This window comes from Lepidothrix coronata, unplaced genomic scaffold (assembly GCF_001604755.1).
Source record: "Lepidothrix coronata isolate B3197 unplaced genomic scaffold, Lepidothrix_coronata-1.0 Scaffold11, whole genome shotgun sequence".
NCBI lineage: Eukaryota > Metazoa > Chordata > Aves > Passeriformes > Pipridae > Lepidothrix > Lepidothrix coronata.
Window position 1 is genome coordinate 4,512,093 of NW_016690191.1, and position 15,770 is coordinate 4,527,862.

A 15,770-nucleotide genomic window follows, 5' to 3' on the forward strand; every position below is an offset into this window, starting at 1 on the left:
GATCCACTCAGCTGCTTAAAACTATGCAGGCATTTGCTGGAGCAGGAGGAGTGACCACGACACCAGGTGGTGGGGCAGCCAGTCCTGCATCAGTGGGCCAGGAGTATATATCTCCCCTTGCAATGCCACAGCGAGGTTTGGGTGATTGGACCCAGGTAATTTATCCCTGCCATGGCTACTTTGTAAATATTTATGCCCATCTCTGTGGGCTTGCTGGCACAGGGAAGCTATTGAGAAAGAAAGTCTTAACTTATAAGGAGTCATAACTGCTCTGCAGCTTGGGTGGATTTGTTCATTCCACTTCCAGAACGGGCTCAAGCAAAGGCACCCTAACTGTCTGGATCAACAGAGCACTGTGTTGCGTGCCAGCAGCAAAATCCCACAGGACAACCAAGTTCTATGTTTCCACCTCTCACAGGCTCCTGCAGCTCACCCTCCAGCTGGCTGGAGGAGGGTGCTGTGATGCTGTGACAGGCGGGGACATACCGGGCTGAGGATCCTACACAGAGGCTGCAGCACCACGGGATGCTGGCTTGGTTCTGTGGGAGGGAGGGCAGGATAGACAGAGGTGTTACCAGCCCTCAGCGGGCTCACACAGTTCACATGGCTCCCATCAGCCACAGCCTTGGCAAAAACACACTCTGCTGCTCTGTGAGAGCTTCAAACTTGCACCAGGCCCTCACTGTCTCCCCTCTGGGCAAGGGGTGGGAGCAGGAGTGGGCAGTGATAGTTGACATCCACTCAATTGGTGCTGCAGGCATCCAACTGGTCAGATACAGAGAAAGTGTCCATACTACCAGACAAAAGTGTCAGGCTGACAGTCCAGCTGCTCAAATGGTCTGGTTTTAGTCCATGACAATTTGACCATCCAAACAGCTGCTGAGGGGACAGTCCCAGTGAACAGTGCAAATGCCACGCTGCTTGGAGTCATGGGGTGGTTTAGCTGCACAGAGACAAAACATGCTGCACTTGCTGCCAGCGGAGCCCAAGGACAGCCTGCACTGTCCACTAGTGCAGGCACAGCCTGGACACTCACAGAGGAAGGTTGCACTGAGGACTTCTCCATTCATCCCATACTATCTCACCATATAAAGAAGCCCCAAGAGCTGTTATAGTAGAAACGTGTGCAGTTCCCAACACAGACAAGAGCCCCTTCACTGCCAAAACGCACTAGACCCGACTTAGTCCCAAAGCCACTCAACCCCACGTGTCATTTCATGCTCAAGCAGCACCAGTCCCCCGCTTCCAGCTGCCCCAGGGTTCAAGATGCACTCACTGTTGCAGCTGCCGGCGGTGCCAGTCTCTGTCGCTGCCACGCTGCGCTGAACTGGCCCTTCGGACGCGGCCCTTCCTGACAGTGAATGGGTGAAAACAAGGGAAGGAGACAAACAAAAGAGAAGGGAAGGGTGAGAGAGGGAGGGAGGGATGGGGGGGATGAAGCAAGGGGACAAGAAGGGAAAGGGTATGTCTTTAACTGAACCATAAGTCTTTCACTGGCTGCAACATCCCAACACTGTGCAGCCCTTGCTGTGAGGGCAAGGGGCAGGTGAGACCCTCTGGCTCCAGTCACCACCACCTTGCACCCCACACGATCACCTGCACCAGTGCAGAGGGAGGGCGAGCTGGGCAACAGTCAAGGGAGACTCAGCCTCCTGAAACTTCTCCTTGGTCTGAGAAGCCACCTAGAATGCTCATATAGAATGTCATCCCTTGGGGGACCCAGAATTCCTCTCCAGACAAGAGGAGTTTTAGGATGCTTGAGCAGTTCCTTCATATCTGGTACTTAAGCATCCCGCTCCTTGCCCATTGCCAGCCCTCCTGGGCACAGTGCAGGGACTCATCTGCCTCTGCCAGCAGAACAAGACCCAGCCCTGATATCTTTACTCAAGCAAGTTCAGGCTAGCCAGAGTTAACAGTATTGTTGGCCAAATGTACCAGTGAAGCACCTCATACATCACCCTACACTTGCCCAAAGTCTTTGTCCCATCAGCACTGTCACAGGCTGGGGAAGAAAATACCTAAAGCCACAGCTTCCAATCACCCACAAACCTGCCAGCACTCGCAAAACTGGAGCTTAGAAGGGGACAAGGGAAGCAAAATGCTGGAGCACGAAATACAGGACTACATTTTCCTCTGCATCAAAGTAGGAGAGATTTGGAGAATGGGAGAAAGGAAAAGGGACAGGGAGTAAATTGAGAGTGAAGGACTGGCATAAGCTCTGCTGACTTTCTAGTGAGCTTGTTTGTGTTCCCACTGGGGCAAAGACAAAATCCCAAGATGGAAGGGCAGTTGGTGAGCATGGTGATTTGGTGGTACACTTCTCACTGTATTACTGAGGAGCTCAGGCTGAGAGCTGCCTGGGGAATTCCTGAAATACGGCCTCAGAGTGTGTCCAGCTGGTCATTGCCCTGGGCACCTTCCCACCCTGCACTAGCAGTGGAAACCAAGCTGCTAAATGTATCTGACGGCTCATTCTGCTTGGGGAATTGCCCCAAGAACAACTGACTCACCTCCCTTCCCAAAAAGCTGAGGTAGGAAATGGGTGGAGAAAAGGCTTAGAAAATTGGTTCATGCTGGTTGTTTAAATTGCTTTTGCATTACAGTGTTACAATTAGGGGAAGAGTAAAGAGAAATCTATGCATAAAGCTGTATCCTAAAGCCAGCTGGGGCAGAGGTATGGAAGTTGGAAAGAAGCAGAGCAAATGAAGTCATCCAGCAGTGGGAAAAAAACATCAATATAATATAGTGCAGAACAAAGCAAATTCTACCTCAAACACAGAGCTGAAAGGGAAACATCTTCCTCTGTCAGATCTATTACCATGCATTTATTCCAATAACAAATAACTAACCCGAAGAGTAACCCAAACCTGATTTATTCCTCCATCTAAGTAAATATGGACAGGCAGCCGAATTTGACTGTAAAAACCACTGATCTCATATGTTTTCTTTGTATATGTTTGAAAAAATAGGAATGAAGTTTCTGCCTTGCTGCCAGGGGATGCTGGCAAAGCATTTGAGCTATAGATATTGTATCTTGTCACTAATGACTGCAGGGAACTAAAAGGGATTTGAATTTTTTAATGCTTCACATTAATTGATAATTTGGTCTCAGAATCCACAGTGGAACACAGGATTTGCTATATTGGATCAGTCTAGTGGCCCATAAAACCTGGCGTCTTGCCTCAGTGATGCTCAGAAAAATTATCATCCCTTGTCTTTGCCTATAAGGTTGCTGACCATTCCTGCAAGGCCATACAGCGGAAAGGGATGGAAGGTCTCTCTGGCCTACACAGCAAACCTCTTTAAAAACCTGAAACATGGGTTTGGCAGGGCTCTACTACATTTTAATTTTTTTTAGGTTTGTTTTTTTTTTTTTAAGGAAAGGAAGGAACTCTGAAACTACAATCATTTCCAACAGACACACTGCTGTTGTTCCACTTGGCCACCACAAATAGAGAGAAGGTGGACTTGTGTTTCAGAGGGCAAATGAGAACATGGCTGAGGCCAGAGGGGGGAGATGCCTTCTGCTGAGAAGAACAGTATTGATTAGGCAGCATAAAGATTTTCCTCACTAATTCCTTTAGCAATCTTATCATGTGTTGCCCACGTAATTGGATGGGGAAGAGAGAGGTGGAATCACTTAAGCGTTCAAAGCTCAACACACACTGAGAAAAGATTCCCATTTCGTGTGTGTGCGCAATTTTGTGCATCGTTGCCCCTTGATTGTACATTGAACATGCTCTCTTTGACAGCTGAGCCCTAAACAGCCTATATATTAAGGACAGCTGCTTGCAAATAGGGGCTTTCTCCATCCAGCTGGCAGGGAGAAGGAGCTTGCTGGGGTTGTGAGAGAGGTAAGACTATGAAATGGAAGGGGGGGGGAATCGGGAGGGGAAAGTACACAGAAACTCTGACCATGCAGGAATCAGGAGGAAAAAAGAAAAGCAGTGGTTTCTTTCCATGCAAGCATCTTAATTAAGGAGGTTGATGAAGATACTTGCATCTTAATTTTTCTAGGGAGGTCTTCAGTTTGTCTTGAAGCCAAGCGTAATTTATCCTTGCTCTCGCTAAATTGGCTTATAACTGCTCTGCCTCCGGTTCTTTTGCTGATGATACTGAGGTTTGGGGATGCTCCCCACCTTTGCTGACCAATATGTGATCCCTTGGCTGTACCCATGGTAAAGAAGAGCTGAGATCATGGTCCTGCAGGTGGGAAGGCAGGAGGAGGCCAGGGGCCAGCTGGGATGAAGTGAGGAAATGGGTTCAACAACCTAGACAGGATGAGAAGGGAGGATTTTACATTTACACATCCCAGTCACCCTCAATTGCAAGTGGCAGTGCTCCTTCCAAAGCATGAACTGTTCATTTCTGTATGCTCAGAAGGATCTATACTCTTTCTGGTCCACCTATGCTGGAATAATGAAGCTTCCTGGAATATGGTTCTCTACCTTCTTCTGCTGTGGCTGTAGTTTAAATCAGGCCACCTTGGTAAAACCCAGGAACCATGAGCTTCTCTGATCTGACCTTACAAAATCCTTTTGTTTCTGGTGACACTTTTGGATGGATCTCCACCATGAGAGAGTCTTTCATGGTTCAAAATGAGGCATTGTGTTCTTTTCCCCGTATGTCACAGCTTTCAGGCTAATGGGATGTTCCAAGTGGGGACAGCAGGAGGAAGCAAACACAGTGCATGCAGGCAGCCTCTAGCAAGTGTTGGGAATCATACTTGGATAAAAAAATTAGAACGGGGTTAAAAATGGTCTCACAGTCAGGGGGAGGGAAAAGTTACTCAGGGATGGATGGAGATCACAAGTAGCTTCTCTTGCCTCCCTGGATCTGTTGGCTGCACCCAGGGAACACTGAAAATGGAAAAGAGTTCTGCCCTCCCTAGTTAAGTTTTATGGGAAGGAAATTGCTTTGAAGGAAAGGGCTCCTGAACTCCCTGCAGGAAATTTGCTGTCTCAAGTTTTTACAGCACAGGTGACAGGGTTCGGTAGTTTGGCCGCACTGAGAAACAACCCCAGCTTTCTGAACTGAACTGAATCTCTGACTTCTGGGGATGGTGTTACTAGCCCTCACGTGGCTCCAGCATTTGACTGGTTACTCCCAGCACTCTTTCCAGCTCTCAGGAAAGCAGACATCAGCCTGGACAGCTTTTAAGAGCAGCCAAAGTCCAGTCAGTATGGGGAAGACTGGAAGAGTCATCTCCGTTGAATCCGAACCTGCCACGTACATCACCGGGTGTTTTAGGAAATACTGAACAACAAAAAATTCCTCCCTGTTTGGCTACATCTATGATCTCTGCAAATGGAAGGTTAAAAAACCATCAGGAAGCTAAACTGAAAGGCTCTGAGCTCCCAGGCCTCTGGATCTCAGCCCAGTGGTTGGGAGAAATCAAAAGCCTCAATTCAAATGCCTGGGAGCGGGGCTGAGATTTGATTGAAAGATCCTGAGTTTGATTAGCTTTCAGTAAGTGTGTGAGGGTTTGGGTGGTCCGGGAGGAACACAGAGGGGTTAAGCATGGAGGTCAGTGTTTAGGTGAATATGGAGACTATATTAAACAAAACTCCTGAGCCAAATGACTTGCAATGACAGCAGTAACATACCCCGAGCAGGAGAAGAGGTGAGCGTGGAGGTCAAGTACCAGAGCAGGGAGTTTTTATTTCCCAAAAACAAACTGCTCTTTTGTGCCTGTGTTTCAAAGATGTCACCAGATTGTGAGAGCTCTTCACCTGCCACATCCCTCTCATTACTGGAATCAAATAAATGGCAACAGCATGAAAACAGCAACTCAAGAAGGAGAACAACAGGTAGACAGTGAGGAAAAGGGGAGGAGGAAAACAGGGTGCGGATGCAGGTCTTGACAGGGTGGAGAATTAGGGCAATTACCGTTTCTGAGAAAATGCCAGGAATACAGCACACCCTAATTTCCCCAATTAATTCTCCTGCACTTGAGCTGCTTTGTGTGAAGGGCTCTTAATGTTTCAAACAGGAGGGGAAAAAAAAAAAAAGACTCAACATTTGTTTTTCCCTTAGTGTAGAAATAGGGAAGTGCTGAGGGAAAACGTCTGGCTAAAACACAAGATGATGCTGTTACATCTTCCTTTCAGGAGATAAGAAGCTGTGCTGCGAATCCAATTTGCAGGGGTTTTTATAGGAGCCACAGAGATATCAAAGACCGGCACGTTCAATATCACACTGACTTTTCCTGCAAGCAGAACACACCAGGACAGGCACAGAGACACTTAACCCACGTACCCACATTAAGCAGTTCCCTCCCCTCCCCTCTTTTTAACCCTACTGCAAGTTGGGGGGAATTTGGTTCCTCTGCCCCCAGACCCACAGTCAGGGCAGTTTTGAGGCACCATGGTACGAGCCATCCACACCTCATGGTGCATAGAGGTGTCATCTAGGGGGAATGAGAACAGTGGGGCAGTGAGAACGAGGAAAGAAATAACAAATCAGGGATGATGGGATACATGGGATAAACAGATGCCAAGAGGGGGATATAATACTTTCAGACATGGGCTCTTGCACCCAGAAGACTATGGCTCTGCCTGGCTGGCACAGCTGTATCAGTACTAGAGGTCACATCTTCAGGTCACTATCAGACTTTTTGCCCTTATTCATGTAGGTATGACAAAGCAAGACATGTTTTCAGACTCCATCTTATAACAGGAGAAAATTAAAGCACTTTTCACTTCTAAAACCTTTCCTTAATGACATATATATTTACAGATACGAACCCTTCCCGAAACCCAAGCAGAAAGGATGGAGACAGAGCAGCACATCACATTTTTCACCTCAGAGAAGGGGTAGGAGGAGACAAAAGGCAATGCACATATGCTTAGCACCTGCACAGCACTGAGGTGCTGGAAATGGTGCTGCTGTTGGAAGCTCAACATGACACAAAACATTATACCTTCTACAGGAGATCCCACTCAACAGCCAGCATGGCCAGGGACTAAGCTTGCTCTCCCTCACCCATCAGCACTAAATCTGAGCCTGAGGACACTGTCTGGATGCAGGGAGCTTGGCCAGCTCTCTGTCCAGAGCTGACTTACTGCCAGCAGATGCCAGGTCTGCCATAAAACTCAAGAGTGGCAGTTTTTTTATCTCCCAGAGTGGGGCAGTACCATATCCCAGACAGAAATTTAGAGAGAGTTTTGCTCCTCTCTGCCTGTTGGCATTCCTCTTAGCAGGTGATGGTGCAGAGCCCTGGCACACTCATCACAGGGCTCCATTCTGGTGCTAACAGCTTCCCTCCATTCTGGGCAGCAGTTTCCCTCTGCTAGGATCCACCTCCCATGCTGTAAACACTCTGCATGAGACGGACAGCAAAACAACAAAGAAAGCATCAGAGACATGAAAGTGGGTGTTGTACAGCTGATGGATCCACATGGGCACTAATGGGCTGCAAAGGAGCATGACCCAGGTAGCTGCTAAACCTCAGTGATCTACTGCTCACATGCAAACTTCACTGGAAAAATAACTAGCTGTACCCACGAGAAAGAAAGCAATCTGGAACTCCAGTGGAAAACAACTGGAGAGATGGTCTAGATGGGAGATGGTCATCAGAAAGCAACCTTACAATGGGTACTGAAAATTATCAAGAATATGGGGTTTTTACTGGACATTTTAAAGAAAGATAAGAAAGAAAATGTTTACACAGTAAACCTTCATGCTTCAGAGGAGGAGGGATCCCAGACTTTTTAAAGAACACTGACCTAAGGCCAAAGTCATAGCAAAAATGTTGGTTTGGTTCTGATGGTCTAAGGGTGTGAGCACCAAGGTTCATAGGGAGAGATATTAATCTTTCATTAAACCAACCAACACAACTGAAAATAATAATAATAAAAAAAAAAATCAGAGAGGCTTTGTGTACCTAAAATTCATTCTTTTTCCCCCTTCCAACAATATCATGTGTTCTATTAAAAGATATTACTTCTTCCTGAAAACCTTGTCTGTCCCAAATCCAAACAATGTTCCAGAGTAGTGAGGACAGAGAAACAGGGAGCATTTTTGTTATTATGTTTATCTATCTCTGTGTTGCTAGAAATACGAAAACACTTTCAGAGCCCTTTGCAAGTCCTTCATGTGTCTTTTTTTGACAAGCAGGTGTCCTCTGTGTGATGAACTGTGACCACAAGAACACTCAGCACAAACCTCTGGGAAAGGATGGAACTAAATCCCCAAGAGGTTTCCATCCCACCCCAGGATTTGGGGCAGGATGCCAGAAGGGCAGAATAGAGGAAATACGGACAGAGGAATGTCTTAATGATGTTTAATGCCTACATAGATCCCTCCTCTATCTGACATGCATCTTCACTGATGATGTCCTACCCATGTTAGGACATTACCTTGGGAGTTCTTAAGGAGTCTTGATTACAATTTAAGACTGTGTTCTCTTCTAAAGATGAAGAAATGCTGCCCTTTTCCTGGCCAGTGACCACGATTTTGTTTTGGAATTGAATTATGCATTTTGGGGGACAAATGAAAATTATTTGTATTTTACTGGAGTTTGGGTGGGTTCAGAGCCACAGAAGGGCTCTTGGAGCAACCAAACCCCTATCTGCAGGGTGAAAGAGAAGCTGGGAATTCTAATCTCCGCCCTGAAGATGCCTCCAGCTCTGACACTCCTCCCCCAGACACAACAAAAGCCCCCAGCTCCCTGGACAGCACCGGGCAGGCACAGTGTGCCTGACTTGCTGAAGTCTCCATGCCACACTCAGCATGGGTGAGGCACAGTGTCCCTGACCTGCAGCGTCCCACCACCTGCTGTCACAGTCCTGAGTCATACCTAAAAAAAGTCGCCTACTCACACAGTTTTTTAAAGAAAACAACAAGGAAAACGAAATCCGCCCAAACCTTTTCTCTGCAGTATGGATATTTTCCATCCTGCCTTCCCACAGAGACCCACACCAAAGATTGCACAGCACGTTACACAACACAGCACAGAAACGCTTCTTCAGCATCCCCGCCTTTTCTCTTCACACAGAAGCTGGGCTACTTCTCTCTGTCTCCCCAGTTCCTCCACTTTTCTCCGCTTTCTAATCAGATGCTGATCCACCTCTCCCCACCACTTCCACCTCCACAACCATCTTCTCTCCATCCTGTCTTGTTGAAAGGAGGTTTAAAGGAAACAGCTGACGGGATCCCTCTGTGATGCAGGAGGAAAAGGACGCATCTGTCTTCAGGCAGAACATGGAGAGCCTTGCAGAGAGGGGAAACAAGCCTCTCTGCTGCTTTTGTTACTCAAATATTTGTTTTCTGTATCCAAATGTGCAACAGAAAATTAAGCGGCTCACCTTTGTTAAAGCACTTTTGCATCCCACAAATGCTGGAGCCAGATGGTGTTCTTTCTTTGTCTTAAAAGATTAAAACATGGGAAAGAAAGAAAATGCCTAGGAACAAATTCTCAGCCTGGAACATGCTCATATATCCCACTTAAGATATCATATATCCACATGCCCAATTATCCAGGCATGTGGGGCCTGCGCAGGAGCAAACACAGGGACAGGGCAGACTGAAGTGAGTCTGCTTGCAGAGAGCTCCAGACCTGTCACTTTGTGTCAGCTTGGAGGTGGAATCTTTCCCCGTGTTTCCAGAAAATGACAAACTACAGTTTTTCCCAGGGCTGCAGCTGGGACACACCAAGCAATATTTTCTAGAAACCATATGAAGCAGAACTTTACTCCAGGTCCTACTGGTGGCAATGGCAGGCATAAGGGGAGAGGTGCCATACACAAACACCAGGAAACAGACTTGGGAACTTCACCAGGAAGGTTGTAGATGTGACCAGGGGCAGCATCAAAGTCTTTAAAAGTTCAGATCTTCAGCCACATCTCCACCTTTCATAGGTGAGACCCAGGAGCAGGTCAGTTCTCCCATCTGAGCTTCTTCGCTCATTTGCTGGGAGGAGTGTGGTTGGACTGTGGCTGGAGGAGGGATGAAGGACACTTGGCCTCTGCACTTCTGCTCTTTGCTGGCCTGGGTAGGCTGCCCAGCTCTGCCACTGACTCCTGCTTTGGCCTTCGGCCAGTCACATAAACCCTCTGCCCCTCATGCCACCAGTGTAAGTGTGGGCAATCAGAACCTTGTTTTGCTAGGACCCTTCTTTGGACTTTAGGAGAGAAAAGGCCTCCATGAATGAAGATAGTGAGCAAGAGTTTTAAAAGTACTAAAAATAAGTGAGAAAGGAAAATCAGTTAAGAACAAAAGGCTGGGCTGGGCTGAAACTCAGCTCGTTCTGGTAAACAGGTGATAACTAGTTACTACTTTAGTCATACATGGCAATTTGTCTATGTAGAGAAAAGTCCACTAAAAAGACTTACAACACTGCATGAGATATCACGGAGCAGTCCTCAGCAAAGCACTTTGCACAGACAGGATGAGGTCTACAGGACACCACCATAGAGAAGACGAAAAATCCAACAACAACAAACTGTGGAAATCATCTCAGTTCTCACTTTTTGGGGGCCCTCCCAGCCTTCACATGTCAATAACAGCAAATTCTCCCACCGCACAGAGAGCTCTCAGTGCTGCAGGAACACCAGCTCAGCTGGGATTGTCCCCAGAAGTGTGACACTGGCTGTGGTTTGGGGCAGGACTAGCAGGGCTGAAGGGAAGAAGGCAGGCAAGAACATGGGCAATCACATGTGCTGCTCCTCATCTTCCCCTGGGCTCTTCTCTTTCCTACTCGCTTCTTCCTGAAGTTTCAGCTGCAGTGGGACCACAGCACCTCTCTTTCCTCATCACTGCCCAGTAACTGCACTGACACCTTTTCCCAGCACAGGTTTTTCTGCTGCACAGTGAAGATTGTTTCCCTCACTGGTAATTAAACTTAGTGGTAAGCCAATGTTCTGGCCTGGGAGAGGTGATATGTCTCAGCACAAATCTGATCACGTTTCTCCTCCTCCCAAACACAGTAACTCTACTTGGCAGCTGTCTATCACATAATGAAAACTTTCTGAATCAGATCAAGACCATAGGTCAACCCTTTCACGGGTAGCTGATAGAAATCATCCTCAAAGCCAAAGATCCATGTTGTAAGCAGAAATAAACCAGCCTTAGTCCAAGCAACAGGCTGGAAACCACGGTTCCATAGCCTGAAAAGCCCTTCCCTGTTGGTGGATGGTCCAGAGACAAATACCTACTCCAGTGTGTTTCAAACATTTCACACATCACATCATCTCCTGTAGCTGGGGAAGGGTAAGAAACACTCTGTTCCCTCAGGAAGGCTGCCATCCTGGGCGGGCAGGACAGTGCAGACAGGTACAAAGGGAGTGTGCAAGACAAGGGGACAGTGCGAGCACAGATCACACAAGAAGAGGCTGGAAAGGCGTTCCTGGCTCATTGAGTCTGTCCCCAGAGACAAGTGCAGGATTAGCCTCTCCACTAAACCCAGGCATTTTTATCTAGTTGCTTCCTGAATTTCTTTAATGACAGGCTTTCAGCAACCTACCCTTGGCAAATTATTCCATTGTCTAAATGATGACCCTGCTGGGAAAAAAAGTGTTCTGAGGTCGAACCTAAATTGACTATTATTTCCTCTTCCATATTTTATGCACTTATCAGTGAGTCTTTCAGTTGCTTTTCCTCTATGTCCCTGTATTAAGTTTCTTTAATCTAACACCAGAGGTCACAGCCTGTAGTCTTTATCATCTCTTTGGATTACCTTTAATTTATCAATGTCTTCAAAAAAAAGGGAATAAAAATAGGCAGTAAGTATGGGATGACTTCAGAGCCATCCCAAAGCATGTGACTGTGTGCTGGGGTATCACAAAGAGTCTATGTGTAGGCATCTGCATGGATGTCTGAACTACAAGCATGGCCAGGACTGAACAGGAGTAAGGATGTTTAGGGATGCCTGATCAACATCTGTGCACATATTTCAATGAGGAAATAACGAAGCAAGTGAGCCCTAGGGCTCCAAAAACTGATTTACTGTAACATTTCCTAGTCTCCCTCTGCTCTGAGCATCAGACTGCTGCTGGAGCTGCCTTACCCTGTAGTAATCAGTGCTGTAGACATCTCTTGACATCCCAAAGTCTCCAATCTTCACCAGCAGGTTGGCTCCGACCAAGCAGTTCCTGGTGGCCAGGTCTCTATGGACAAAGTGCTGGGAGGCAAGGTACACCATTCCAGAGGCGATCTGGCTAGCGATGTGGAGCATCTGGGATAGCCCTAGCTCCCCTTTGGCTTGTCGAGGCTGCCCATCCACGAGGATCATAGCGTCTGGGCCATGTGCCCTAAAGGGAGGAAGAAGCAAAAAGCATAGAGTTGCGTCTCAGAAGTGACCAGGAGATGGGAATCCCACACGGTCACTGTTCCTGCTGGAGTGGGGACTCGATCCCAGCTCTGCACCGTGAGGATGTACACACAGCTCCAGTGGAAAGGAAGAATGAAAGCTTAAGAGAACAGGAACTTGTGGGAACATTTGGTGGGTGAGTGGGTGCCTTACATCCTTATGCTATTCTTAGTCTACTGCACACAACCTCTTGTGGCCACAGAATGCCAAAACAGTGGGACCACTGGCTTGATGCAACATGGACACTCTTCTCTGGCAAGACCTGTGCAGAACTAATGAGCCTTAGGATATTTACACGTTAATTCTTACACCTTTGATAAGTTCCCAGAGGCAGAGATATCACCCACTTTTCTTCCACATCTGTCATATTCTTGCTGCCTAATATCTTAAACAGTCCCAAACAGCCTCCTTTTCTTTCCTTCATATCACCAACCAACCACCCCCTCATTGATATTCGTACATCCAGAGATCACACAAAATGTTTCAAAGGAACACCAGCAGCTTCATCCCTGGAAAATCCCTTTTATATCCTAAACTATCCCAAAGGTAACACAGGTACTGTGAACTGTGACAGCATGAGCACAGGTGCAAAGTTTAGCCCTGGCTGTCAGCAGATGCAGAAAACATCCTGTGCAACAAAAGGAAATATTTTGCTGAACCAGGTGCATTGTAAATGCAGGACTTTAGGTCAGTCTAATTCCTGTTCTGTCCTTTTTTTGTCTCCTTCCTCACTATGTACCAAGCCTTTCTGTGCCATACTCCCTCTGTGATGTCTCTTCCCCTGATAGAGCTCACCCTATGGTAACTTGTGTGAGGGTAGAATAACAAAAGCCCTTGTATTTAGGGAAATGCAAGAAATGTTGCTGTGACCTTCCTTCTTGTGACTAAAACACAGTACAGCATTTCCTCTGAGGCTTTCATACTGTTCTCTTTGAAATTATTCTTGGCATTTTACCCCTGTCATCAGCAGTAACCCCACAGAGAGACAGCAAATTGAAACTGCACATTCAGAGCTTCCCCTCCTCCTTGACATGGGACTGAACAACACACCACAAGATCCAAACTGTTTCCCACCTTTATCTCTGTTCCTGAATTGTGTTGGGCTTGAGGGTGCACCAAAGAAATGAGCATCCAGATGTCTGGGGTTCAAGCATCAGTTTTTCAAATGCCCCCCTCTTCAGCTACCTTCCCTACCACTGGGAATATGGCTCTAAAGGTCCTCTCCTGGTAGAAAGGACAGCTGGAAGAGGAGAGAAACTGCAGAAACAACTGCTGAGAAGCCAGGAGTGTTTTTTGGGAGCCATGAGTGGGTGGTGCTGCTGAATGTGGGGTGAGTTGTCTGGGAGCAGCAGTGTGAGCAGCAGAGCAGGGGCTGCCAGAGGCATCTCGGAGTCCTGTGGGTATGGTGGGAGCAGCAGCACACAGGAAGACTTGCTGAAGGAGCTGCAGAAGAGTGCATGCAGAAATGACTGTTTGATGTCTTATTTAAATAGCCCACAGACGTGTTTACCCCAGGAAACTACTTGGTGGTGACAACAAATGGTGACAGCAGGTGAAGCTGAGCCAGGACTGAGCAGGTTAGCTAAAAACAGCAAAGCAAAACAAACAATAGCTTCTAAAACTGTTCTGGACAGTTTGTGCCAGTCACGCCTTGCAGTTACATCATATTTAGCTACAGCTGATACCTGTTGTCATCAAAGGTAAACACTCCTAGGTGAGAAGTGAAGGATGTATTACTGTCTCATTACTACCACTTTTTTAAAATACAATAATGGCCCCCAAATAAGCGTCTGTGTCTGAGGGGAACATGTGGTGGTTAAAAAATGGTCAGTGAACACCTTTAATTCACCTGCTCTTTGTACAACCTACTATACAGGACACATCTCTCTACTACGTACATGTCCCTCCCTCCCTTTCTCTATCCCATATGGTTATAATCCAAAGGAAAGAATAATCAACACATTTATGATATAAACAGGAAGGATATTAGTACATTTAGATGTGTCAAGAAGCCTACAGGGAATATGAGGAGGGTATGTCCATCTTTTCCTGGGGAAAGGAGTTTAATTCAGCTTTAGAGAGGCCATAAAATTGGATGGATTTCCTGCTAAAGAACTACTGGAGGTTTTTTCCATTATGGAGTGATGGAGGTTTTTGGGAAAAAAAAATCACCCTTCTAACTTCCTCTTCTGAAATTCCTCTTCTGTCCCAAGACAGTCTGACTGTGGGGCTGCTTCACCGGAAGGGCTGGCACAAAAACACCAGAACTTTGCAACTTTTCTAACAAAACCTATTGCCTGTATGAGTGGCAACGACTTACTACAGACTGCAGAGAGGGTCTGTAATGGCAATGTGCAATTATCCCTACTTCAAAATTCCTTCTGTCCCAGACAGAAAACAAAAGCTAGAAAACCAGTGACAAAGGTGAAGGGGGGAAGTGATGGACACCCCTGGTGAGCAGAGAGGGACGTGGTCACTGCAGACCCCTGAGCAGCGGGGGTGTGTGCTGGGAACACCCAGCCTTGCCTGCCACCCACCCACCCTGGCAGACTCCAGCCCCTGTGCACACCATCCCTAGGGATGTGGTGCTCCCTGGAGAGGAATGCCTGTATTTCTCCACGTCAAGATCGTGTCTATTGATATTTTCTATGAGGCAGGACACCACAAGTGCAGTCTCCCCTGGTGCAGACAGCAGGGTTTGTTTTTGCACCCCCAGCAATAGTCTTACACACAGGGGCTCTAGGAGGTGTGCAGAACCATCCCAGTGCATGCCACCACTAACTCAGCAGGTAGGTGTTGATCCTAGTGCCTTCCTTTTTCACACCAGTCAATGTTACAGACCAGTAAAACTCTCTGTTCTCTAGGAAGCACACAAGGATCTAAAAACACTTAGGGGAATTTATTTATTGTGCTTTTCTCTAGGAAACTGAGTCTAAAGTGAGCCTCTTCCATTTTACTGCTTTTTCGATTTCTGCAGTTAAACTGGGAAAAGTCCATCTGAGTGCCTGTTACAGACTCCCAGCATCCCCAGCCTCCAGTGTCTGGGAGTCACTGTCTCCTGCTGCGGGCTGGGTGAATCATCACACTATAAAAACTGCTGCTTGCTGAGGGATGCTAGGCAGCTCTGCATCATCAACCCTTTCTTACCCCCTTGCAGTCCCCATTCCACGGCCTCCCACCAGCAGATACCTGATCTGACAAACAAACCCACAACTCTCTTTCCATATGTCTCCTTAGGCACTTTGAGTTTCTGTTTGCTGGGTATAAGCTCCCTTGCTCCCAAAGCCAGCTTCCTTTGGGACGCAGAGGGGTTTCACTGCCCACCACACACCAGCATGCAGAGAAGAGAGCATGGAACTGTTTTCTCCAAGGCTGCACAGGAAGGAGAAGCTGGCAGCTAAATGCAGCTGGAAGATGAGGAGCTGCAATCCCAGGGACCACACATCTGGAATGTCTCTTT

General features: G+C 47.1%; 1 protein-coding gene across 2 annotated transcripts in view; it reads right to left on the bottom strand.

Moving 5' to 3' along the window:
- The window catches only part of NTRK3 (neurotrophic receptor tyrosine kinase 3), a 219,312-nt gene that overhangs the window by 29,208 nt on the left and 174,334 nt on the right, over nucleotides 1-15,770 (bottom strand). Inside the window, exons 15-16 of one of the 2 annotated variants that reach the window (XM_017805163.1) lie at nucleotides 12,008-12,251; nucleotides 1,277-1,351 (exon numbers count right to left, since the gene is read on the bottom strand). In XM_017805163.1, the coding sequence (XP_017660652.1) occupies nucleotides 1,277-1,351; nucleotides 12,008-12,251 (319 nt within the window). The remainder of the gene's footprint in view (nucleotides 1-1,276; nucleotides 1,352-12,007; nucleotides 12,252-15,770) is intronic. The other variant, XM_017805164.1, reaches the window with a different exon arrangement.